Source organism: Sceloporus occidentalis, unplaced genomic scaffold (genome assembly GCF_023333645.1).
Source record: "Sceloporus occidentalis isolate IW3139 unplaced genomic scaffold, rSceOcc1.0.p SCAF_5, whole genome shotgun sequence".
In the NCBI taxonomy this organism is placed as follows: Eukaryota; Metazoa; Chordata; class Lepidosauria; order Squamata; family Phrynosomatidae; genus Sceloporus; species Sceloporus occidentalis.
The window spans coordinates 36334646-36359846 of NW_028316985.1; the positions used below are offsets into that span (position 1 = coordinate 36334646).

The window sequence follows — 25201 nt, forward strand, 5'->3', positions numbered from 1 at the left end:
TTGCAACAAGGGAGTTGTGTGCTCCTTGTGTCCAGCTAACACCTTCAAGCTTCTGAGCACTTTTCAATGCAACCCCACACAGAGCACATTACAGTAATCTAAATAGGATGCCACCAAGGAATGTACCACCATGGCCAGATCTAACTTCTCCAAGAACAAGTGCATTTTGCACACTAACTTTATCTGTGCAAATGCGCTCTTGGTCATTGTAGAAATCTGGGCCTCCAGGCTCAGAGCTGAATCCAGAAATAGCCACAAATTGCAAACCTGCATTACACAGGCTAAATCCTTATTCCCAGATTTGTCTTTCAACTCACCAAGAGCACCTCTCTCTTGTCTGGATTAGGTTTCAGTTTGTCTGTCCTCATCCAGTCCATTACAACTGTCAGGTATTAGTATAACAAAGGAACAGCTTCTTTGGAATTAGGTAAAAAGCAGTGATAGAGCTGAGCATCATCAACATAGTAGTGACAGCTGACTCCAAAATTCCATACAACTTCTCCCATAGATCTCATGTAGATGTTAAAGAGCATAGCAGACAAGAATGAACCCTAAGGGACTCCATGAGCTAATGGCCAAGGAAGGGCGTTCTCTGAGGGTGTTGCTGGAATCCCCCAGCACCACCCTCTGAGAGTATCCCTCCAGAAAGAATGGAGCTACTGTATAACTGTACCTCCAGAACCATTGAAAAAATAACCTTCGCAAACTGAGAAAAGGGTATTATGAAGAGCTCCTATTTCAGCTCTTGCCCTTCACTGGAATGTAGCCATTTATTCAGTTTTCATCTCTAAATTCCTTCTCTTCCAGTATGCAATGATGAGAATCCTTGTGAGGGTATGAGCCGACATGCCACCTTTGAGAATTTTGGGATGGCCTTCCTCACACTTTTCCAGGTCTCCACTGGTGACAACTGGAATGGAATCATGAAGGTAACTTAGTCTACTGATGGAAACAACTTTTGTGCTTCAAGAAAAAGTACTGGTATGCTGAAACAGAAATGGATTCACACTTCTTTGAAGTGTGTGTGAGAGAGGGAAGGAGGGAACATGCTCTCAGGAAGTGTTGATGAATATGAACTATTTGGATCAGAGTAGGCCATATGAACTATTTGGATCAGAGCAGGTTTTTAAACAGAGGATGGATGGATGGCTGTTGGTGGTGCTTTGGTTGTGAGTTCCAGCATGGCAGGGCATTGGACTGGGTGGCCCTTGTGGTCTCTTCCAACTCTATGATTCTATATGCATATTGGGGGTCCTTGAAGTAGTTAATCTAATACCACGTCACACAAGGAGGGGAAGCTGAATAAAAAAGTAGACTTGAGGAATATTGTAGGTGTCCCATCCGTGGCTGTCAATGCATTGATATGTCAAGATGTGTTGGTACCTTATTGGATGATGGTGATGATGATGACAGAATTTGAACAAATACTCTTTCTTTGCATAGAGTTGATCTTGAATTAGTCAGCAACTTTTCAGAGTATTATCAGAGTTTATGTAGTAGCTGAATTCCTGAAGTAGAAGTTGGCAAGAGGAAAGGAAAGGAGATGAATGTGGAGGATTTCTAGCCCAGGCTAATGTGATTATCCTTCTTACTATATTAAAAAGATTGCTGTTTTGTAGCATCACAGAAGAACAGTCTGTAGCAATGCAAACTCTGCCCATACAAAAGGAGGTAGTTCTATTACTATGCTAAAGCTTTTTAAAAGTGTCTATCAAATCCACTTTGATAGAAGGTCAATTCAGAGTGTACAAATGTGGAATTGCATGACAACCACTGGGGGAAAATCTTTGGAAATTGGCAAGAATGTTTATGAGTTCCACCTCCTCCCACAAATGTTCCATCTATTTACATAATTGTCTTCTCTGTCCTACCTTTGACTGTCATTCCATATTACAAGAGTTAGACTGACAGAAACTAACAAGGAAGCTCCCTCCCTTTGCACAAACTGGCCTGTCCTATCAATCCCTTGGCCGTTGGCCAGGCAGTCTATAATCCACCAACACCTTGGATGCATTTGGGGAAAGGCTAGCCTATGCTAATTATTAAATGGTTAGCCCTCCATACTAAATCTTAAATATATTTGTTAAAGGGCAATCCTTAAATAATCTTTTGTGATGTTCTTGCTGTTATATGCTGTCAAGTCAACTTTGATTTATGGGACCTTTATGACTGAGAAACCTCCAGGGGCCATGTTCACCAAATACCCAGCACAGGTCTTGCAAACTTAGGGCCATGGCTTCCTTTATTTGGTAATTTGACCTCTAATGTGGTCTTCCTCTTTTCCTACTGCCATTTGACAAGCATTATTATCTTTTCCAGTGAATCACATCTCACATTGTCTTATACGTCTGGATTTTCTTTTCTTTATGTCACAAAAGATTCTCCCAGGTCAAAATCTTCTGCGACATGAATGAGGGGAAAAAATCTTAACAGCAGCACTTTCTACTTTATGTGCTGGAATAAAGACGTGGCTGATTTCAGAGTTCATGGAGACTGGTTTTTAGTTGGTTTTCTGGAAAGATTCCAGTTACTCTGACAAATTTAGTGTTATTCCAGGAAACACTAGAACAAGGGAAAGAGAAGTAGAAATCCATCTACAAAAATGTTTAATTATTAAGAGTCCCAGGCCCTATGTACCATCTCTGACTATGTATTATGTCTGAGGGAGCAGCCCCTTTTTGCATCCATTACTTCAGCTTTTTCTCTCTCCCTCTTTCTGTATGTATGTGCATATGTGCTCGGGGTGTGTTTTCTGTTTGCTTTTCTTTGTTTGTTTGTTTTGTCCCTTTTTGGTCTAAATTACTCCTCAAGGACACACTACGTGACTGCACCCATGATGACCGGAGCTGCCTCAGCAACCTGCAGTTCATCTCGCCACTGTACTTTGTCAGCTTTGTGCTCACCGCTCAGTTTGTCCTAATCAATGTAGTAGTAGCTGTACTCATGAAACATCTAGATGACAGCAACAAAGAAGCACAAGAAGATGCAGAAATGGATGCTGAGATTGAGCTTGAGATGGCACATGGGCTGTACCCACATAGCTCACTGAATCCTGGACAAGATGGAGGAGGTGGAAGAATGGACCCCGAAGGACATCTATGCATGGCCTGCTTCTCTCCTGCACAGGTTAGTGGAACTTCTTTTGTTTGCTAATAAAACTTTAGTATATTGATGTGGTGAGAAGAAGGGCAGCATAGGTGACTGTAGGGCCTGCTGATGGAAAACAGTGTGCTTTAACCCCACATGATTGGTTTATGTTCATTTCTACGCTGAATGTTCTGATAAATTGACAGAACCGCATGGTGCCTGAACTTAAAACAGCAGGACTGCTGTGGAAGAAAAAGGCCAGAGCTATCTAAGAAGTCTGAGAAGAATGAGAGAGAGTTCTGCCAGGCATGGTTTGGTGCATTCACGTAGGTACATTAGGGAAATACAGGGGGTTCTGCAGGCCAAGGCTGAGAAACATTTACATAGTCAAATAAAAGGCTTCAGTGGTGCCTTTCTTCACATTGTCAGTTAGCCACAATAGCCCCAACATTTTACATCATCATGCAGGGATGCATTCTGCCTCCTTTACTTCCGTTTTGTAAGACTATAACTCTCTAATAGCCTTCTGGATTTAAATATGGCTATTTGCCTCATGCAGAGATTACCCATATCAGTGGAGGCGGCAGAAGACAAAACCCAAATTCACACACACACTGAAACAAACAGAAACCTGGAGTTCTTAAAATGATTTCTCCCATCCTCCCCCCTTTCTTGTCCCCTAGGAGAACTTATGGCTGGACAGTGTCTCTTTAATTATTAAGGACTCCTTCGACGGGGAGTTAATGATCATCGATAACCTATCGGGCTCCGTCTTCCATCATTACTCCTCGCCGGCCATGTGCGAGAAGTGTAACCATGACAAGCAAGAGGTAACCTGCGTGCGAGGAAATGGGAAGGGGACTCACCCATGCGTGTGAGAACACACCTGCACACTCATAGGCATATTGAGATCTCCTTGGGATGGTCTCTTGGTTGTAGATGACTTAATTTTGTTGCCAGAGTACATTTGTGAAGTGATATCATCATTAGTGTAAAGTATTGATGGAAGGATGAATGGAAAGCCAGATGAACTAACAAGAATGGCAGAAAAGAGTATGGATGTATAAACAGGAAGGAAGAAGTGCTATCACAGAGGCACAGTGCTGGTTCCTTAGGGAAGGCAGTATTTAGTTTTGTTCTTTGAAGAGAGAGAAGTTTGTGGGGGGAATACTGTTTGCTGTCCCACAATTTTCAAGGTTCAGTTATCAGTTCAGCAAGGCTTTGGAAGTACCTATGTAGCCTTCAGCACAGCTCTGCTGTTTATTTCCCGATTCAACTGTTAGGCTTTTGACATTTGTTCAGCATGTGTTTGCTGGTATCCGTGCAGCACAGTGGTGGTGGATGTTGTTGGTTTGGTGGGTGGGAGAACAGTCTGAGTTGAAATCCATTTCAAACGTGGGGTAAAGAAGCTGGCTATCTCAGTTTGGTTGGTTGTCTAGTTATGAATGTTTCATGCCTTCTCTAGGATTAAAATTGCTAATGGGAGGCATGGAAAGTGTCTACAATAGGTGAGACTGGATAAATCTAGGTGTTAGTGGCTGTTGAGAGTAATTATAAGTCAGAAAGATCACATCTCATTCTTGTGCAATCATTCATTGTCATTTTTCTCCAATTAGTCTGAATGGTTTAGTTATATTTTAAAGAAACAGAGATGCCCAAGGGAAGGTTCACAAGTCAAAAGTCATATTAGTATATTACTGCCATCCATGTCCAGGTAGCACTCCTTGAGTGAGGGTACTAGACTTTATTTATTTATTTATTTATTTAAAATGAAATTGTAACATTAATTTTTGAAAGTTATAAAAACAGAAAGTAAAATGAATAATTAAGTCCACAGAGTCTAGAGTCAGCAAACCGCTTAATCTGTGTGTTAGCCTTTGCTAATATCTATATGCATATGGTAGGTATATGCTCCAATAATTATGTTGTATTTTATGGCCAGTATAGTAGTGCTAGAATGAAAGTGGGAAAATAAATAATTCACACTCATTGGCTTTAATGTGAGTATTTATGACTCATTGATCACACCAATAGTATAGCAGAATCTAGAGGAAGCTGTGTCAAGTTCTTAGCCAATCTTCAGCTGTGTACTTAATTTGACTTCATATTAACACTGTTTGTGCTCTGCATGGAGATAATCTTTAAATAGAAATACATGGGTACACTACAATATTTGACAAACAGCAAGTGTTTTTTTCATTATGAGTACACAACCAAAATGAATCAAATACATGGCAATCAAATAATTAAACTTAGGGTCCCAAAAATCTGCATCACACTTCAGAGATTTACAACTATTTTTTCTACATAAAGATCATCTCCATGTAAGAAGAAGAGAGTGTTGCCTAACTTTATTTGGTTTGCACTCATAATTTAGCCAGTCATTTGAAACTGAAAGCTGACCTGGGTTAGACAAACAACCTCAAGAATTTACCAGGGGTGCAATATTTTTACTGCTGGTAGCATCAAAGAATAAGTCTACAATATCCATGGATGTCTATGAGGGGGTGTTTCTGCTTCATCAAATCAAATTAATATTTTCATTTTCCAAGCACTAATACTATTTTTACTGTTCAAAATACAACTGAGGATGGAAGGTTTAGTCTAGGCAAGCCTGGTATTCCATTTTCATTATCTCACCATACTAACCTCTTTGCTCTTTTCATGACATTACTCTAATTTCATTATCAGTCTTTATGTAGTTTGCATATATGCTAGCAATTTGTATTGGTGCCACATGGAGTGGTTAATTGACATCACATGGTATAGTCTCTCGGTGCATAATGGTGAATTGTAGCTTTTAGCATAATCTTTTCTCTCTTTATAATTGCCGAGGAGCTTTTTTTGTACTAAATTTCAAATGAAAAGGTTGCCACTTCTTGCAGTGCAATAGTACAACATGTCTAGCACTTGTGGTATTTTACAAAAAAAAAATGCCATGGCTTTTAAAAAAGTTACAGGCCAGAGCAGGTTATCTTGATGCTTTTTGCAGAGGGCCAGGGTTAAGGATGTTTTGATGTCTTTCAGTTATGAGTGTGATGGTTGACAAAACTCATTAGATGAGTGATTTATGCAAAGATTGTGTTTTCTTTATGTGTGTAGATATTGTGATCTAGTTGTGTTGTGTGTTGGTGTGGTGTAATTGTGGTTTTCCTTCCCTTTCATTTTTTTTAAATGTTTAGATGATTGGTGGCAGTTGTCCTTGGAAAACATTTACATTTTAGAAAATATAGCCCAAAATCCAGTGCACTAATAAGCATGTTTAAATCCCATTTATGTCAAAGGGATTTAACCACACTCAATTATGCACTGGATTGTGTTCTAACCAGAGTAATTCATGGAATTGCCTCCATGGAAGTACTGTGGCTAGTGCTATAAAGACTACAGTCACTGTGTCCTTGAGCTGGATTACATCCTGATAGTAAATTACCCTTTTGGAAATCTGCTTCAGGCCCATTTGTCATTCATTCCAAATGAACTATCAGTCTGAAGGAGTCCTAACATATGGCATTGCCACTGATTCTGTTATACTTCCTGTCCAAAGCCATCAGCTCTCCATGCCATCTTTTGTCACTATTTTACATGCAACACATGCATATTCAGCTCTGCACAAACACAGAAAGCAAGGACCTTGCCCGAAGAGCCCTGCAAACTAGGTTAAAAGAATGTAGCTAGAATATAACCAGAAAAGATCAAATGCCAGAACAGATTAGTAGAATTTCTCTAAAGACCAACACTTTCTTTTGAAGGGGAGCATAGGCAGGTTAGATCACAAGACAAATGAGAGATAAAACTAATTCACGTAATGAAGAGAAAAAACTAATCCAAGGAATGAGGTAGATGCGGGAAGGGTGTTATAGTTTCTGGTGGGAAGGAAAACTTCAAAATTGGAAAGTTTACCTTGTTAAGTGGAATGAAGACAGCAATAAAAAAGAAGAAAACCAGAGAGGGAACCAAAATGACAGCAAAGTACAGGCCAATTCTTTAGTTCTGTCCTAGCATTCTAGAATTAGGAAGAGAAATAAATGAGCAGAATGTCTAGAAGGAAATATGCTGAGACAATTTTCATCTGGACTGCATAAAACATGGTTACTACTCCTGGAATGACGGCATCACCATCATCATCTTATTTGATTGGGATAGATTTCGTTATCCACAAAGACCTTCCTTCTTCACTGAGCTCCAAGTTAAACTCCATTATCATCAATCTGGGGGATTCCTCTCTCTCTACCACCAGTGCAGACTCAGACCCAGTTACACCAAGAGCCATGGCATCAAACTCTTTTAAGAGTGAATGAAAAATCTTTCTTCCTACCCAACAGGTTGATCATGAGTTCTTCAACTGAAAATATCCATAAGAAATGCCCAGGTCTCTTTTGTTCTTGCTCCCTCTCACCACCCAGAAACAATTCCATTGTATGCAGAATTGGGTTAGGACTCTTTAAGCTCATGTGTGGTCTTTCTCCTTGTCTTCAAACCCTTTCCTAAAGCAATGTGTCTGGTTGAAAGACAGAATCAAACTGTCTTACGTGACAACTTAATATTTCCCCCTCTACTTACTGCAGGTCCAGCTTGCTGAAATGGAAGGCTTATCCCTCAACTCTGATAAGTCTTCTGTCCTCCTAGGGGATGATGAAGATAACCAGAGTGGTGATCTGCCAAGCCCCAAGGAAACAAAGGTACAGTATTATGAGGGCTTGCGTGTTTATGTATTCATAATCTTCTTTTAAGACTCATGAGCTATTCTGGAAGCAGAGCTAAACAGGTTTTTCCCTTGGAGTGAAATTCTCTTGGGTGGCAACACAAAAAGAAAATAAGTCCACTTTTTGCCTAACATTGTTTGAGCAGCCTGGTATCTCTGTAGTTCATAATGCTAGCTGGTCTGATTTCTGACATGAAAGACAAACATCCGTGTATGCATCTACAATATCTTGTTTTCTTTTTCTACCACAATTATTGCAGTGAAAGTATCCCAATGTAGAGCAACATGGAAACCAAATTGCTACAAGTCAGAGCTCCACTGTTGCTCTGGGGCATGCTGACCTAATATCCTACCTCACTCTCATCCCCCACCCTAAAAACGAATGGCCACTATTAGAGCACCTCATTTGGCTCAAAATTCTGCTCCCCAGTTATTTTTCCTGGAAGATAAGAAATCCATAAAACATTTTCAGCTTAAAATGCTTAAGACTGTTTTTGACTGTCTTAGCTTTTCTGTTTTGGATCTGAGAGAGAAAGTGATGTGAACTTCCACTCAACCCACCTTCTCAATCCACTTAAGGTCAGAGAAAGGTGTTGGGGTCATGTGGCCATCCAGATGTTGTTAGACAGCAAATTCCAGGAATTCTCACCAACATAAACAAAATTGTAAATTGTGCTGGAGGTGACAGTCCAACAACTTCTAGAGCACCACATGATTACCACACCTGGACCTATCAGAATTGGAATTATTGGTTGCCTCCCTTCTTAGCAACAGATGCAGCAACAGCACTCAAAGAAATGAATATAGACACACACACATATACACAAAGTGGGCCTCTGGTTCCAGGAGATCCCATGGATCCCACTATATGCAGTGGCATTGTAAAATGGTGTCCCTTACATAAAATGGCAAGATCAAGGTTTGCTTTTTTAAAAATATATTTTCAAGCCATATATAGTTGAATCTGTGGGGGCATAATCCATGGTTGTATAATATATATGAGAGAGAAAAAATGGTATGAGTAGTGTGTGACTGTGTGAAAAGGTTTGATTTATTTATGAAAGAAAGAAAGAAAGAAAGAAAGAAAGAAAGAAAGAAAGAGAGTGGTATGGATGTTGGTGGTAGAAAGTGAGTACAGAGGGATACTACAACAGTCATCTGAAAATTCTCACACACATGCATACATCTATAGTTTGTGTGTGTGTGTGTGTGTGTGTACCTTCAAGTTGCCTGTCAACCTATGGCAAGCCCATTAATTTCATAGGATTTTCTTAGGCAAGGAATGCCAGTTCTTCCTCTGAAATGTAGCCTACAGCAGCTGGTATTCATTGGTAGTACCCCATCCAAGTATGAACCAGGGCTGACCATGCTTTGCTTCCAAAATCAGACAGGATCTAGTGACTTTAGAGTACTTAGGCCTACAACAACTATAATATATTATAATAATATGATATATCTGAGTGCAGAGAATGCCATGGGAGTTTATGACAGTTAATTCCATTGTCAACTGGTGTTTCCTTGTGAAACTTGTAATGTACAATCACACAACTTCGTTCACAATTTTTTATAAGGTAAACAGATAACAATGTAATCCTCCCATTGTTGCTGTGAGGCCCTGGTCATAATTCCACTGCCACCAAATATGAGGACTTTCTGTATTCTCCACCTCTGCCTCTAATGTAAGGACCTCATCATGTCCCCCCACTGTGGCCACCAACTATATGGATCTCCTAGATGCCCTCATGGTTCCATGAGACATATTATTCATCTACTATCCCCACTGGAAATGACACCCTTTTATTACCTCCTGCCACCACAGACCCCATGTCTAAACACAAGCTTTCTAATGTATAGCATTCCCAGAGGCCCCAAAGCTTATGTTATAAAAATAATACTTTATGAACAGAATTTGAACGCAACATAACAAATTAATTAATACATTTAACCCCCCCCTCTCTCTCTCTTATCTCCTAGCTAAATCAAATTCTCTCTAACAGTTATAGCCACCCAAACACTTTAACCCCACTCACTAACTAAACCTGACACTCTAACTCACTAACCATGACAGACTACTCTTTTCCAGTGGCATCACTAGGTTTGGTGTCACCCAGTGTAGTAACTTTTTTTTAACCTGAAAAGAACCAGTTCAGGAAGAAAAGATAGAATAGCTCAGGGGTGGCTATCTTTGTTTAAGTTTCCCCCTAAACATTTGGGGGGCATATCATTCCCATGCCACTATTGCTGTGGCCATCATAGTTGCCACCAAAACCACAGTGGTTCAGTGGTACAAGATGGTGCTAGAATGTTTTGCACCATAGAGCCCTGAAAAAAAAAGAAGTACAGTATCTTCTTTTGCAAAAGCAAGTGGTGAAAAGCCAGGGCATTAAGGCAAAGCTCTTGAACAATTTGTTGGTAGAGCTTGTGGCAGGTAAGTTGACAAGGAGCACCACAAATAAAGGGTTCAGGGGTTACATCTGGCCCATGAGCCATGTGTTTCCCACCTGTGGAATAGCTGTACAATGGCTTCTGACAGTATTGCAAGACCCTTCTGTCTAGAAGGACCCTAAGTATCAGAGCACTAGAGATATTAAGGGCAGGCAAATCCCTAACACAGGAGCAAAATGGATAAAATATTGGTTGTGAGCAGAAGATGAGTTAATCTCTTTTACTACCAACAGTCCCAATGTTATCATCCTCTGTTTGAAACAATGTGAGGCCTCTGGTTATTTGGCCTTTGTCATTTATCCTATCCTTCCTTTTTTCCATTGTGAAATTTAAGATGGTGCAGAGAAGGTTCCCTAATGAATTTACATCCTAGTGCTACTGGCCAGACCCAGACCTGCTTAGCTTCAGCTCTAGGTGAAGGTATCATCAGTCCTCAGACAGGCATACCCTCCAGATGTTTGAAAGCAACAGTCCAATCCTGCCAAATTATGGTTGATTTAAATAATGAACTGGGCCCTTCTTACCATTTCCTTCTCTTTCTTAGGCTGCTACTACATTGCAGAATGAATGCAGTTTGGCTCCACTTTAAATGCCATGGCTCTATCCTATAGTATCCTGGGATTTGTAGTTTGTTGTGGTGGTGGTAGTTGTTGTTAAGCTTTATTTATATAGTGCTGTAGACTTGCAAAGCACTGTACATATAAACAATAAAATAGATAAGAGTAAACCTGCCCATGGCATACAATCTAAGTTGTGACATCAGAGCTCTCTGGGAGAGAAGGCTAAATGTCTCACAAAACTACAAATCTCAGAATTCTAAAGCATTGAGCCATGGCAGTTAAAGCAATGTCAAACTGCATTCATTCTGTAGTGTAGATACAGCCCATGTAGAAATATATGAAATTTCACATAGCAAACATCTTTATTTTATCCAGGATGGTGAGGACAGCCCTAACTCCATGGGGATTGTGCCTTTGGAGGAAAGTCTCTTCCCTTTAACGAGTACAGATGCTTCTCCTGCTCCAGAAAGCTACCTATGTGAAATGGAGAAAATCCCTTTTAGTCCAGTACAGTCTTGGCTAACAGATGAGAGCAACCAAGGTAGGTAATATCTTGCATTTCAACAGAACTATAGCAGAACCAGTAATGCTATTTTAAAAAAATATTTTATTTTTTATATTAAACAAACGTCATTTGTAGAGTTGCAATATGTTATTAACACATTGCTTTTTATTACTTAAAAATACACTCTGTTGATTTAATCTATGTATTTACTTCATCTCTATATCCTGCTCTTCTGCCAGTATCTTCAGAGCAGAATGTGTGGTCCCCATCTGTGTTGAATCTTTCCAAGAACTCTGGAATGTAGAGTTGGCCAAAGCTATCAAGAAAGATAGTTACTGGCAAAAGGTTGCCCGCTGAGATTCATAACAGAGCAGGCATTTCACCAGAGAATTATCTTTGGAATCCTCTCTTTTCTTATACACTAAAGGATACGGTAAAGGAAAGCCATGCTGAAAATGATGATGGGTCCTGTACTATTGCCCCAGTCCCTTTTGGAAGGGTGGGTGGGGGGTGCTCATTCACATTTCCAACTGTGTTCTCTCTGGAATTGACTGATCTTCCCAGGGTGCATTTCCCTTCTCCAAACTACTCAGGGAAGACCAGACCACAGAGAAGACACAAAGCTGCTGTAGCAAGGTACAAATAGTTAGGAAAGTGTGCTTCTCCTAATCTCTCTCTTTGCAACGTATGAGGCCAGAGAAGAATTGGTGGATGCTTTCTCTATTGCTTCTGGGGGATGTCAGTAGGGCAGTGGTAGGCAACTGTGAAAGGGTAGGAAACCTTGGAGGGCTGCACACTGCTTTTTTGCTCCCAAGTGCCAATGGGGACAACAAATAAAAATAAAAATCAGACCTAGGATAGGAGGCTTTTTGAACAAGAAGTGAGTTGAAGTCATTTCCTGTATTGTATTGTTTTGTTTTTAAGCCTCTCTTGGGACTAAATTGGCCCAGCCAAGGTGGGTCCCAAACATGGTGGGAATGCCATCCACACCCCTTAAAGGGTTTTTGAGGTACATTTGGGAGCAAAAAACCCCTCCTCCCCCATAAAAAATAAATAATAATTTTGACACACACATACTGCCAATGGAGCCTGGGGCTACATGCAGCCCACTGGTCACACTTTGTCCATCCCTGTGCTAGGGAAAGGGAAGGAGAAAGCGGTGTGAGAAGTATGCAGAACACAGCTTGATTTTTTTTTTAATTTCCTCATCAAGCAGATAATATGGATGGGCCCTGTAAAAAAACATTTGAAAGATAAAGCCTTTGACATTTTCTTTTTCTGTGTTAATTTCTTTCCTCTACTACCACACCACTCTGCCAGGTCCTCCCAGCCCCTTCTCTCCAGATGCATCTAAGACTCTATTGCTGGAAGAAGCAGAATTTTTCCTTCCAGCTCCTTCTGCCAGTCAGCCAAGTCAGGAAGAAGTTCCCTGTCCAGAGAATCTCCCTAAAATCTCTCTGCAGGCTTCTTGGGCTTCACTGCAATCTCAAAGTGTGAACTGCTCCCTTATCCATCAGGTAAGGGCACATACACCTACTATGCTACCATCTGTCCATAGCCGGATGTTTTAGCCTTACATTTACATGAAAAGAACATGCTATGGGGTGGAAAAGAGGAAAGAGATGGTCCTCATTTATTGGATGAGTCTACACAAGACTCTTAATATGAAAACTCCTTGCCTTGTAAATGCAATTTTTTGGGGAGGGGGCTTTGTTGGGGGGGTCCGCTTCTAATACTCCCACATTTTCTTACTGTTTCTTGAATTTTCCCCCTTTTGGTAGAGTTATGCCTTAGTACAGGGTTCTTTTGAGAACATGTCCTTCATACATCAGCAAATCCAGGCTGAGGGGTTAATTTAGAATGTCCAGTTCTCCCCAGATGCTATAATCTGCTAGAGTACAGACACAGTGAATTATGATGTTAGTGGATTACAGTGATGTGAGTCAAGGTTTACACCACTGTAACTCACTTTTATGGTTGTTGTGGAAGCTGAAATTCACTATCAACTGTGCAACCACCCAGATCTCCTGAATTCCTAGCCTTGTACTTCATCTTGTCTTCAGATATATTCAACTTGTTCTTCCTTTTCTTAAGGCTGGTCTTGGCTCTGTCTTATAAGGATTCTAGAGAAATTCCTTCATGACTAAAGGTTACAATGTTTAGGGGTTTTAAATTTAGAAAAAGGGCACATGAGGGAGACATGATAGAAGTGGATAAAGGTATACATGATGTAGAGGAAATCGATAGTGAGAAATGTTTCTCCTTCTCTCACTAGACTAGAACCTTGAGTGATCTAATGGAGCTGAATGGTGGGAGAAGCTGGAGAGACAAAAGGAAGTACTCTTTCCCAGAGAGCATACTTAAGATATGGGACTCATTACCATGTGATCAGAGCTTAGAAATGTAAATGAAGATGGCCAACATGTAACATAGTTATTTATAATGTGTTACTTCCAAGTTCTTATGTGATATAATGATAGCAGCCAATTAAGACTGCTTCACAAAATGATTAGGCAAATTAGGAGATTAGGCAAATTAATGGAGGATAAAGTTATTAATACAGTACCTATTAGTCATAATAGCTTTATATTACCTCCTATATCGGAGGTGGCATGCCTCCTGAATACAAGCTGCTAGGGAACACAGACAAAAAGGTGCTTATTATACTCGATGCCCTGCCTGTGAGCTTCCCAGAGGCATCTGTTTGTCCAGTGAGGGAATGCTGGATTAGATAGACCTTTGGTTTGAGGCAGCATGACTCCTCTTAAGTAACAGTGAAATGCCGATAGACTAATGAAAAAGATGATAATTAAGCAGGTTGCCTGAAAGACATGTATAAAGTAATTAACAGGGTAGTAAGACTCCAGAGACAGAAATTTTTCTGTTTGTTATAATACTAGAACTACAGGAAAGCCAACAATATTGATTGGCACAAGATTAAGGAGAGTTAAAATGAAGCATTTCTCCACACAGTGCATACTTAACTTACCTAATTTATTAACACAGCATGTAATAATGATCACTAATTTGCATGGTCTCTTAAAGCAAAGTAACTGAAAATAGTTTTTTTTTCCAATGTGTCAAACATGAGAGCTACTATGGACTATAATTTCTGGTTTCTTCCAGCCAACATGGCCACTGGTACATCCTGCTTTTCTCAGCTTACATGGCTGAGTAGCAATAAAGGCCTGAAATAGTGCCCATATACAAACTGCATACCCTCCAACTGTTCTGATTTGACAATGACAGACTTAATACATCCTCTCTTGTTCCACTTTTTCAGCTGCTTTTAAAATGTCACTATTTCTCTCTTCTCCTCAGTTTTTCCCCTTGGTCTTCATCTTTACCTCCATTGCTGCAAACTGAGTTCAAAGAGGAAAAGGGGTTTACATTCAATTAATTCAATTAATTCTATAGGGAGAGAGAACAGGAGCTGGCAGAATATTACCCTTCCCTGTAAACTGGGGCAAAAACTAACTGCTGCAGCCTCTCCTAGTTTGTGTGTTCTTCCCATTAATAAATCTTTCCAACTTAATCATACTCTGATGTTACTTGGCCACAGGTTTTCACTTGTGAAATGTTGAAGGGTATGGAATTGGCTGACATCGCCAAGTGGCATATGGTGAGCTGGGGACAAACTATAGTAGGTTACGTCAGGTTAACCTCCACACATTTATCGGTGATTAACCCTTTCCCTCACTCAGTATAGAAATAAATATGATAACAACTAGAAATCAACAATTTGCTTCTCTTTTTGCTGCTTGGTCCTGCAGACCACAGAGAGTGACACCTCCTTAGATGACAGCAGGAGCAACAGCTCAGAAGGAAGCCTGCAGACCACACTGGAGGACAGCTTAAACCTCAGTGACTCACCCCAGTGTGCACTGGATCTCCCAGTAACACTGTGCCCAGTGCCAGCAGCAGCCACCCAAAGAGCCTTGGTGGCACCACTTTCCCCTGCTTCTCGGAGGCAGAGCTTAAAGGGTCGTGGGATTTTCACTCTTCGGAACATCCGGCGGCACCAGCGAAGCCACAGCAGTGGAGGAAGTACTAGTCCAGGTTGCCCTTACCATGACTCCATGGACCCTTCTGATGAGGAGGGTGCTGGAAGCAGCCTAAGGGGTGGAGGCAACAATAGTGAACAGTCAGAGACCCTTAGCAGCCTCTCTCTGACTTCTCTCTTCTCACCACCACCTCCACCACAAGGTCTGGCACTGATAAAGAAGTGCAACAGCACCAGCAGTCTCCATGCCAACTCTTCTTCGCGAGGTTCTGCAGCGACAGAGGCCAAGCAGTTCTACTCGGTTGACCCAAGGGGTTTTTTATCCATGCCCTCATGGATGACAGACTTCTGCAAGAATAGTCCTTCTCCAAGGGAAGGTGGCATGCCAGAGGGCTCAGGCAGGATTGGGACTGCAGACCACAGCTCCCCAATTCCTTCTGAGTTGCAGCTGGGGAGTGGAGTCAGCAAGAGGAACAGATGAGTCTCCTTGGGGCAGGGAGAAATAATGAAATGTGAACAAGGAGCGTGTTTGGGCTACCATTTCCTACTAGCAGTTCCAAATGGCAGGACTGTGGAAAAGGAAACAAGCAACCACGCAAAATATAAATATGTACGTCTGTGTGTGTATGTGTGTGCACGCATGCGTGCATGCATGCGTGCGTGCATATGTGTGGAAAACAAAAACTTTTATCCCATACCTCAGAGACACAAGTGAGTGAAAGCAATATGTGAACACCCCACCCATGCATGGGACCACCGCCTCTGCAAAGAAAACAGTGGAGCAAGGGAATCAAAAGATAAGAGTGCTGGGTTAAGAGGGTGAAGAGCCTCTAGCCAAATAATTGGCTGAAGGCAGCCGTTTACTCCTCTACATATACAAATATATATGTACAGACATATAGAATGATTTATTTATTTTTTTTACAGAGAGCTTAGGACTTCCAGAAAGTGCTAAGTGTGAAAAGGCCCAGGTCTTGGGGAAAATATAATTTCAAAATGAAATGAGGAACCTGGATTTTAGGGCTTTGGTATCTTTTTTGAGGAAAATTGTATTGTTCATGCTTTCCTCTGGGGAGAAGGGGAAATGTCTGTTACCAGATCAGTGTGGGCAGTACGTTGCTCTATATGGAGATATTGGGGTGGGGTACAACAAGATCTGGAGCTGAGGTTGGCTGTCTCTGTGTTATTGAGCTTTTCAGGCAATGTCAGTGAAACTCCATTCCTTACATGTTAACTTTGTGGAGTCTGGTCATCTAGCTGAGTTTAGGTGAGTTTTGGAGAACTGAAAAGAAGTGTCATTGTGGCAGAAAGGATAAGATGTGACCACACAGTGAGTACTGAGTACTTTGCTTCACATTGATTTTGCTTTTTAAAAAGAAATGCAGAGGAAAAAGATGCTTGGGGGAAGCTTCTCTGTATTGTTAGGGGTGTGGGGTTTATATTTTATTTTCCTTACTATTCAGTACTTGTGAAGAGTCTATTTTAGAAGCCCAGAGGTGCAAAAAAAAAAACCATCTCTAGAGAAAAGTATGCTATTTTTTACAAATATATTAAAAGGTGAAGAGAACAGCAACCTCAAGAGAATGAGCAAGAGGAACAGAATGAACCTGACTTATAAGGTGTAACTAGCTCTCTAGTTACCTAAATCTCATATAGTGTCCCACAAAAATATATTTCCAAGCAATCTCTAGAAAAGACTGTGAGCTATCCTCCCCCCCCCCCCCCTTTAAAAAAACTCTTTTATCGCTTTCCAATTTAAATCCAGTGTGGTGACTCTTGGACAGCATCAGATGACGTTCCTCCAGCCATTCTAAAAATTCAAAGCAATTAGCACTTTTTTGGTCCTGACACCAGAAGTTGATAGTGAGGGTCAAGCTTTACAACATAGTTTAGTACTGTGTGTATGTTTTTAAAAACTATAAATAACTGCTGCTAGGGAGAAGAGAAGTTGGAAACATAAAATGCTGGTAGAAGGGTTCTTACTGCACAAAAGTCCTGATGAAAAGCCCATCACACCAACAGACTGTTATTTGGCACAATAACACCCCCTGTTCATGTCAATGAGTAAGTCCCTCCCATGCCAAGTGTCAGCTTCAGGGAATAATTCATGGCACAAAAGGAAATGGTTAAATTGCCTCCCTAGCTGTTGTACTACTCATCAAAATCAGGCTCCACAGCAGCTGCTAGTTATAGTTTTTACATGTGATGACACCAAACTACATGTCACAAGGAATTGGCCTTGTGAGAATGAGAAAGAGGGTACATGTATGTGTACGTATATGCAATATGATAGGTTATTTGTTTACTAGTGAATGTTTGGAAGGGTTGCTCCTTACCTTTTCAGTGCTTTGTATATGAAGAGTGGATTGATCATCCAGGAGGTTCATGGGAGTTAGTATCTGATTAGATGAAGGAATCACTCTCAAAATCAAAAAGGCCAATTTCTTACTCCCTGTTATATAACACATTCCCAGTGATTTAGTCCTCCTTTCAGGGTGCCTTTGTATTGGGTCTTACTTTTTTCACCACCAGCCAAGTTCTCTGCCAAGGCTGGTTTTGGTAAAATAGACATAATCAATTTCATTTTAAAGGCAAGACCAGGACATTCAAAGATATAACTTGAAGGCAAAGTTGCCAACTGACAAGAAAAAAAACATAGCAGGCTCCTGTGCCTTTGACAAAAACATGATCTATAGAAAGTTGTAAGTGAAAGTCTCTATAACACGGAGATGAACACTTTCACATACTTTGTGCTGGAAAATTAAAGCCCTGTTAAAGGCACATCTATAGGGTTTGGGGGGGGGGTGAAAAGTTGGTAACCAACTTTAAAGGGCTTTGGGGAAAACAGGCAGAAGGATTTTCAATACTCTTTCCTTCCAACATGCTCCTCTCTACTGAGCATCACATACCCAGGAGTGGGGGAGTACTTGTCTTCAGAATGAGACATTTTTTTCTCCCACAAGGTATACCTGCCTCTGTGGGCTCCTTCCACATACTTGGACCCAAGGTTGCATCCTTTTTAACAGCCATGTCTGCAGCATATTGTTTTTAAGAAGACAGAACAATGCTGATTTATATGGCCAAACAGCTGCTTTGTTCTGTATGTAATGAGGCAGTAAATACCAAATGTGTTGTGATGGACAGGAGATGGAATTTTAACAGTGAATTCATCTCTTGGATAATCATACATCTTTCTTAGAGAATATAAAACCAGAACTGAGCTGCGTCTAAAACTTTGGAGGAAAAGAGACCAGGAGAATCCACTACTTCAGAGAAGTCACTGGTCTGCATTAATAAAGCAATAACAGTGGTCTTAGTTTTCATTGTTTGTTTTTTGTTCTGATTTGTGGCATGCTTCCTGTTAATTCTCAAAGGCAGGAGAGCATAGTGGGCAGAGAAAAGGCAACCCTTCCTCGCCCCATTTCACTCCAAAACATACACTTCAGTCTGAACGGATCAAACAAAGATTCTACAAGTAGAGACTGACATTTCATCATATCTTCTTAACCACCACTATTCCAGGCTGTGGTCATGCTGGGACCAATTCATTATGTACATTGTAGATTCTGCAGCCATTAATCCATATGATGAAGCAGTCAAATGGCATTTTCTCTTCCAATGCAAAACCAATGCAGGTAACAGAACTCTCACATTGCCTACCAAAAGAGGTGTGTGAATGTATTTGCTAAGTAGGGATCTTACATTTCCTGCTGGGTTCTGCTTGTACAAATTCATTGTGAGACCTCATGAGTAACTCAGTCCAATGTAACTTTTTCACATGTATGCCCTTCCAAAATATCTGGTATTGAACAGTTTGATGTTGAAATTGTGTTTATTTGTGCTTGAAAAACAAAGACCAAAACCAATCAATCAAAACAGCCCACTCACATTGAAAGGCAGCATGTAACCAGTTTGTAATTTTGATCCTGTTCATTTCAAGTGTAGCCTTAAATGATGGAAAATGGGGTATGAAAAGCAGCAGGGAAATTAGCCTTGGAAATGCCCATGTAATCTAAGGATGCTAAACCTTTCCCATTGGATGTTCAACTTTTCCCATGCTTGCCTTTAAATCTCTGCAATGTTACTGGGAACTTAGGCTTCCATTATAATGTGTAGTTCTGCCTCCCGAATGACCTACAGTCAAGAAGCATGGTAGGTTCGATCCTACATTATTTAGAACCCATTCATGCATGTTTAATCAGACGTTAAGTCCCATTCTCCAGAGATGATGTAGTCTGTCTCCAGCAAACATATTTGAGAAAGCATCAACTCACAGTCACAGTAAAGAGCTATCTTTGAAAATACCAATGGAGCAACTTCCTCTAGAAATTCTAGACTGGGCCCACATGGCTAACACTGTGAGGGGTCTGTTCAGAGCTCAGCAATCCCCTTCTTTCTTTTCTCCTTCAAACTGCTCATTCTCTGTTCATTTCAAAAACAAATGGGCTAGAAGGAAAAATTATATTACAAAAGCTTTCTGTCTGGATTCAACACTTTCCTTGCAACAAGTAATCTTCTGAGGAGATACCTTCAAGTTCCCATGCATCCTCATTAGACATTCCTGTGTAGTGTTTATCCTGAACAGTATTTCTGGCATTAGGACTTCCTATTTAGCATTTAATTTGGCCAAAGAATATTCAGAAGGGTCTTGGTAGCTCAGGTCTCTGCCTTGTGCCTCTAAAGGTAGCGATTTTTCCATGTCTGGAAAAATCCATTCAGGGCTCTTCAACCCAAACAACAGATTTCTGCCAAATTAAAACAAGATCATGCTGGAATACATGTGAAGTTGGTCATCAATGCACAAAGAAGCCTCCTTCTCAACGAGAAGGTAGAAAATTGAAGTGTTGAGTCATCACCTCTTGCTACAGATTTATGTAGACCTGATAAAATCAGTCCCGTTCACTGGCTTTGTTTGTAACTTGACAGGATATGATTAGTATTACTTGAGCAATGTTTATGCAAGATCTGTTAGACTCTTTTTGTAGCTTTTCAATGTCAGGTCACCCTACAACTTCATCTTCCAGTCATTTCTACATCAGAAACTAAATAAGCACTTCAGTGGAGACTGGAAGTCACTGTCTTGAGGGATATTGCTCATATAGCGAGCCAATATCTTGATCATAATAGTGCAAGCCTCTCAGATTAGTGAGTTTGCTTATGAGTCAAAAGACTGAAATGAAATGGTCAATGCTGGATGCAAGCTGGGTAACGCAGAAAATGTTCAGACCACAAAGGAGCAAAATAACAGAAGCAGCTCCAGGAATATTGTAGAGAAAGGACTGATTCTAGCTGATGGCAATCAATCATTCCCCGGCCCCAGCCATGTACCTGGAGGCAAGCTTCTCTAACTGATTTTAAGAGAGAAATTATTTTTTGAGATATGTGTTACTATGAAATTAGACAGAAAGTTTATTATATATCTTTTTTTCTCTTGAGGCTGATGTCCAGAATCATTGAAAAGATCCAAGAACAATAGATGAAAGTGGTTCTCCTAGTTCCATATGGATGCAAAGATCATGGCTTTCAAATATGCCTGCAATGAATCTGTAATATCCTTGGCAATTTCCTTACCAATTGGATCATCTGATCCAGGACCCAGTGTTTCACCCTCCATCTCAACTTCATAGAGACCAGAGCACTACATTATTCAGTGTGCCATCTCTATGATCCTGGCATGCTGTTTACAATATTTGTAATGCTTCCTGTGAGATATTCAGTTATTGGTGTTTTCCTTAATATATTTATCCCATGAAGGTAAATATCAGCATAATATTGGATTTCTTGCACAAAAGTTTCACGCAGGACTTCAGCATGTGTATTCGGAAAAAGCATTTTTATCCACAATATGGTAGGGAAAAGTGGAACCTTCCTCCATGGCATAGTCAGCCATCATTATTGCTCTTCCAGTCAGAGATGCATATAGTGTGTGGCATACTACAACAGTGCTACCCAAAGTCACGGTCCACAAGCTAGTGCCAGACTAAGCGCCATCAGCTGTCAGTCCACAACAAGTTTCCAAGAAAGAAAGGAACACTTATAGCCAGTGGGTACAAACATGGTGCAAGTCCATCATGCATTAGTGAAAAAACATTGCCAGTGCCCCATTATCAGATAGCCTGAGAAGGAATGGGCTACAGTGTCTGAGTGAGTCCTGAGAATGGTATTCTGGCCAGTCACTTTTCTCTTACACACATTTCTTGTTTTGATCATTTCTTTCATAGAGTTTGTCTACGCTGCTTAAAACCCCTTAAAAAACCCAGCCTCCCCTTGAATCTGGAGCAATAAGCCACAGGATACATGGCCCAATCCACCCTGGATTCAGAGTATCCTACCTTATTGTGGCGTTTTGTGACACCATTTTAGTATCCAGGCCAATTCCTGACCCAAATGGTGAGATTTTTCCCTTCTATGCCCTTCTGCCAGCTTGCAACCACTTGCTAATATCAGACAAGGTGCCCAAATTGCTGGAGCTGGAGCTGCCAAGGGAGGAGGAAGGAAAAACTTCACCATTTGGGCTGGGAACTGGCCCAGACAAGGTTCAAAAGCGGTGAAGGGAGCAGCAGTGGACCCCAGTAGCTCTGCTGGGACATTTGAGTAGTGTAGACAATATACCCAATGTCTTCTGTAGAGAAAAATGTTTGCAAAGTGGCTCTGGGCTGGGGGCAGGAGTCCATGTGGACTTTTGCCCCTAGTGCAAACTAGCCCTTAGGGTTCCATTCATTTCTGAGCTTGCTTCGTGCTTGCAGGGTTTTGTTTTGTTTTCCTCCCAGAAGATAGACTAGGAGCGGGTACCAAATGGGCTTCTGGCTCGGTCTGGCATTTCTGGGGCAAGGCTTTGGTGTCCTGATGAGCTGGCCCTGCCTGTGTGACTGTGAGGAGACTGTCCCACATTGTGAGAAGGGATTTTCCCATTCACAACCAAATTTCACTTACTCCCAAGTAAGTCTGCAAAGGAGTGCCTCTTTTGAGTATGACAGCCTGGCAGCTGATTCATAGCACCAAAAAAAGTTGTTCATAAAGTGCAGGTACAAGAAGAAACAACTGGGGGGAAACTAACCTGTCATCTCTGCTGTGAATATGCAGTCTCCATGCTGGCCTTCATTGTAAGGATATGCAGCATATCTCTTTTTCGAAGGTGCTACTGTGCATTCGTGACTTTAGAGATCCCAGCCTGCTTTTGTTATGTAATGCTCTGGTGTTTAACTTGAATTTCTAACAGCATAACCATCTCCTTGTTATCAACTGAATCCCATTCTTCCTTCCAAAAAAAATTATATATATGAATTCCTGTTGCTTGTATTTTCGTTTCACTCTACGAGTAAAGCAAAAGGCTTCTGGCCTAGGAAAATGGTTACCATAGCAACTGAGGACTAGGTTATCTTTGGAGAATATTTTGCCTTTCCCTTTTAATTATTTACTAATGGCTTTGAGGACATAGCTGTTCTTCCCAGAGCAATTTGTTAAAAGACAAAAACAAAAATGGATTATTTGTGTGTATTAGCCGAGAGAGAGAGGTTTATGTACCACATTTGGGGGGGGGGGGATCTGTTTATGTCTGGTTAGTTTTGCTTTCCATGGGGGGTCTCTCTTCTCCACTCATTTTAGTGGGGAGTCACAAGAAGATGTAGACCTCCAGCCATGTTTTGTTTCTGTGCTCATGTGAGAATTTCTTCCATCTCAGAAGCTGCCCAGGGAGAAAAGAATGTCTCATTGGAACTTCTTCCCAGGTGTGAAGTAGACAACGCAAAACACAAATGCACTTTGTGTAGAAAGTTTTGAACATTAAAGTATTGCCTTTTGACAAGACCTGCCGTGGTGTGGTGTCATTTCTCCTACCCTTCACAGGCAAGAGTCGGTTGCTTTTACTCCAGAAGTCACAAAGAAATGATTGCTCTGTTGTGGATCACATAGTTATGCCAGCTGGTTATCAAAGCTAGGAACTAGAATCACTTTGCCTAAAGCTGGAGCAATCTGGATCAAGGTAAAACCAGAAGATATCCTAGCAGGGTGGAGCTCAATGGAAAAAGGGATTTTTAAAACAAGATTGTAAAAGTTTTAGACACAGAACCAAAAAACAAACCAACAACAGGAGTGGGGGTTTTTGACAGCTGGATCCAAAATCAAAAGGAAAAGAAAAGCTAGGCTACTGTTTCTGGACCCAGCAGCAAAAGGGATGGGTTTCACTTGGCCAGATTGAGAACGCCTGCCCTCTTGTAGGAGCTGAAGACAGGTCATAATGGTATTGATTACAACTGAAGGTCTAATCAACAGATAACCAGTTCATCAATTGAAGGAGACTAATTGACCCAGCCCATTTGCCTGGAATGATGTGGGGTTCTGCCTTGAATCACATTTTGGGAGAAAGGTGGGGTATAAATCCAATAAATAAATAAATTCCACATGGATGGCAGCCACAGTGTGATTCCTCTAGCCTCCAAGCTAGGAATGACCCTGCCTGTGCCTAGGGGCCCTTCAAACTGGGTATGATGGACACAGAGTTCTCATCTCCACCAAACTGGATCCACCTTAGTGTCACCAAACTCCTAGTTTGGCCAGGTTTTACCCAGATTCCAAGTATGTCACTTTGTGCCCATTTGGACCATCACCTAGTCCAGATTCTAAACTTTCTTTTTAAAAAAGTAAAAGACAAGAAATGGAAGCCAAAAAATGAAGCAAAATGGAAGCACTCCTCAGTGAAATTGTTCTGTGAGAAACAAGTCAAACTGGTCTTACAAGCATGAGAGAAGAGAGAGTGAGCTGTGCTTTTGGTAGATGGGGTGATGTGAAGCAGGGGAAAGAGGGTGAGCAAAGTGGCAGTGTGGCAGAAGCAAGGGAAGGGAACGTTGCAAGGGCTTAAGATGAGGCAAAGGAAGGAATAGAAGGGAAGAAAGAATGAGTGGTACAAGTTGCAAAGTGAAAGATGTAAGGGAAGAGTGTGCTGAGAGGCTGTGAAGTGAGGTGTGGGAGTGTAGGATGCAGTACCAGAGGGAAGAGAAAGGAAGTAAAAGTGGGTGAGAAGTGCAGTGGTGCAAGCCGCAAGAGAGGGATACTTTGCAAAAGTGTGAGGTGGGGCAAATGGGAAAGAAGGAAAAAGGGGGTGTTAACAAGCAGCAAGAATGCAAGAAACATGGATGGGACACATTGTGAGGGAGGGAATGAGTAAGAGGGAAGGAAGAGTGAGTAGTGCAAGTGGCCAGATGCAAGAATTAAAGGAGGGACCTGTAAGTGGCCCAGGATCACATGGTTAGATTGCTTGACCAAGAGGAGATTGCAATTAAGTCTCCCTGTTCCAAGTCCAGCACTTAAGCATTACTCTGTAGTTGTTTTGTCAGATCATTTGTAACTCTTTAAAAATGTTATGAAGGTTTAAACACAGTGAGAAAAAATGCATCAGTTAAGGTGCTTAATTTGCACAATTAGAATAATTTGCATGTGGTGCAAATTACATAATACAGTATGTAAATTACATGCCCAAATTTGAGGAAGCAGAATATGGTGAACCTAATCGAGTCCCCATACCCAAAACAGTGAAATTGTAACAAATCACGATTAAAAAGTGTAACTTGCACTCTACAAGAGCATAACCTGTAGGAACTACAGCCAACTCCATATTCAAGGAAGTGACCTCCCGCCCCCAAGAACATATGTTTTTCTGGCAACTGATCCAAAAGCAAAAAATGAAAAAGTCACATTTTCTAGTTAGTTAATAACTCTAGAACACAGAGAAAACAAAGTATGGATGGCTGACACTGTAAAGCTGCATCCTAAACATCCAAAAACAAAGATGATGGATTAAGAAGGATCATGATATGTTTGGAATAAACATGATGGATTAAGAAGAATCATGATATGTTTGGAATAAATAGAGACCCTTTTTTTCCAGAGAAGAGATCCCTTAC

The 25201-nt window shown here is 41.0% G+C and overlaps 1 protein-coding gene across 5 annotated transcripts in view; it reads left to right on the top strand.

The window, feature by feature from the left end:
* The window catches only part of LOC149311955 (voltage-dependent T-type calcium channel subunit alpha-1I-like), a 199199-nt gene extending 176124 nt beyond the window's left edge, over positions 1-23075 (top strand). For 2 of the 5 annotated variants that reach the window (XM_089528234.1, XM_089528235.1), the window contains exons 29-35: positions 808-929; positions 2812-3126; positions 3771-3917; positions 7653-7766; positions 11170-11335; positions 12620-12816; positions 15073-20002. In XM_089528234.1, coding sequence (XP_089384360.1) covers positions 808-929; positions 2812-3126; positions 3771-3917; positions 7653-7766; positions 11170-11335; positions 12620-12816; positions 15073-15783 — 1772 coding nt within the window. In that variant the 3' untranslated portion in view covers positions 15784-20002. Of the gene's footprint in view, positions 1-807; positions 930-2811; positions 3127-3770; positions 3918-7652; positions 7767-11169; positions 11336-12619; positions 12817-15072; positions 20003-22983 lie in introns of those variants that run through there. The other 3 variants (XR_016281523.1, XR_016281524.1, XM_089528233.1) reach the window with 3 other exon arrangements.
* The last annotated feature ends 2126 nt before the right edge of the window (positions 23076-25201 follow it).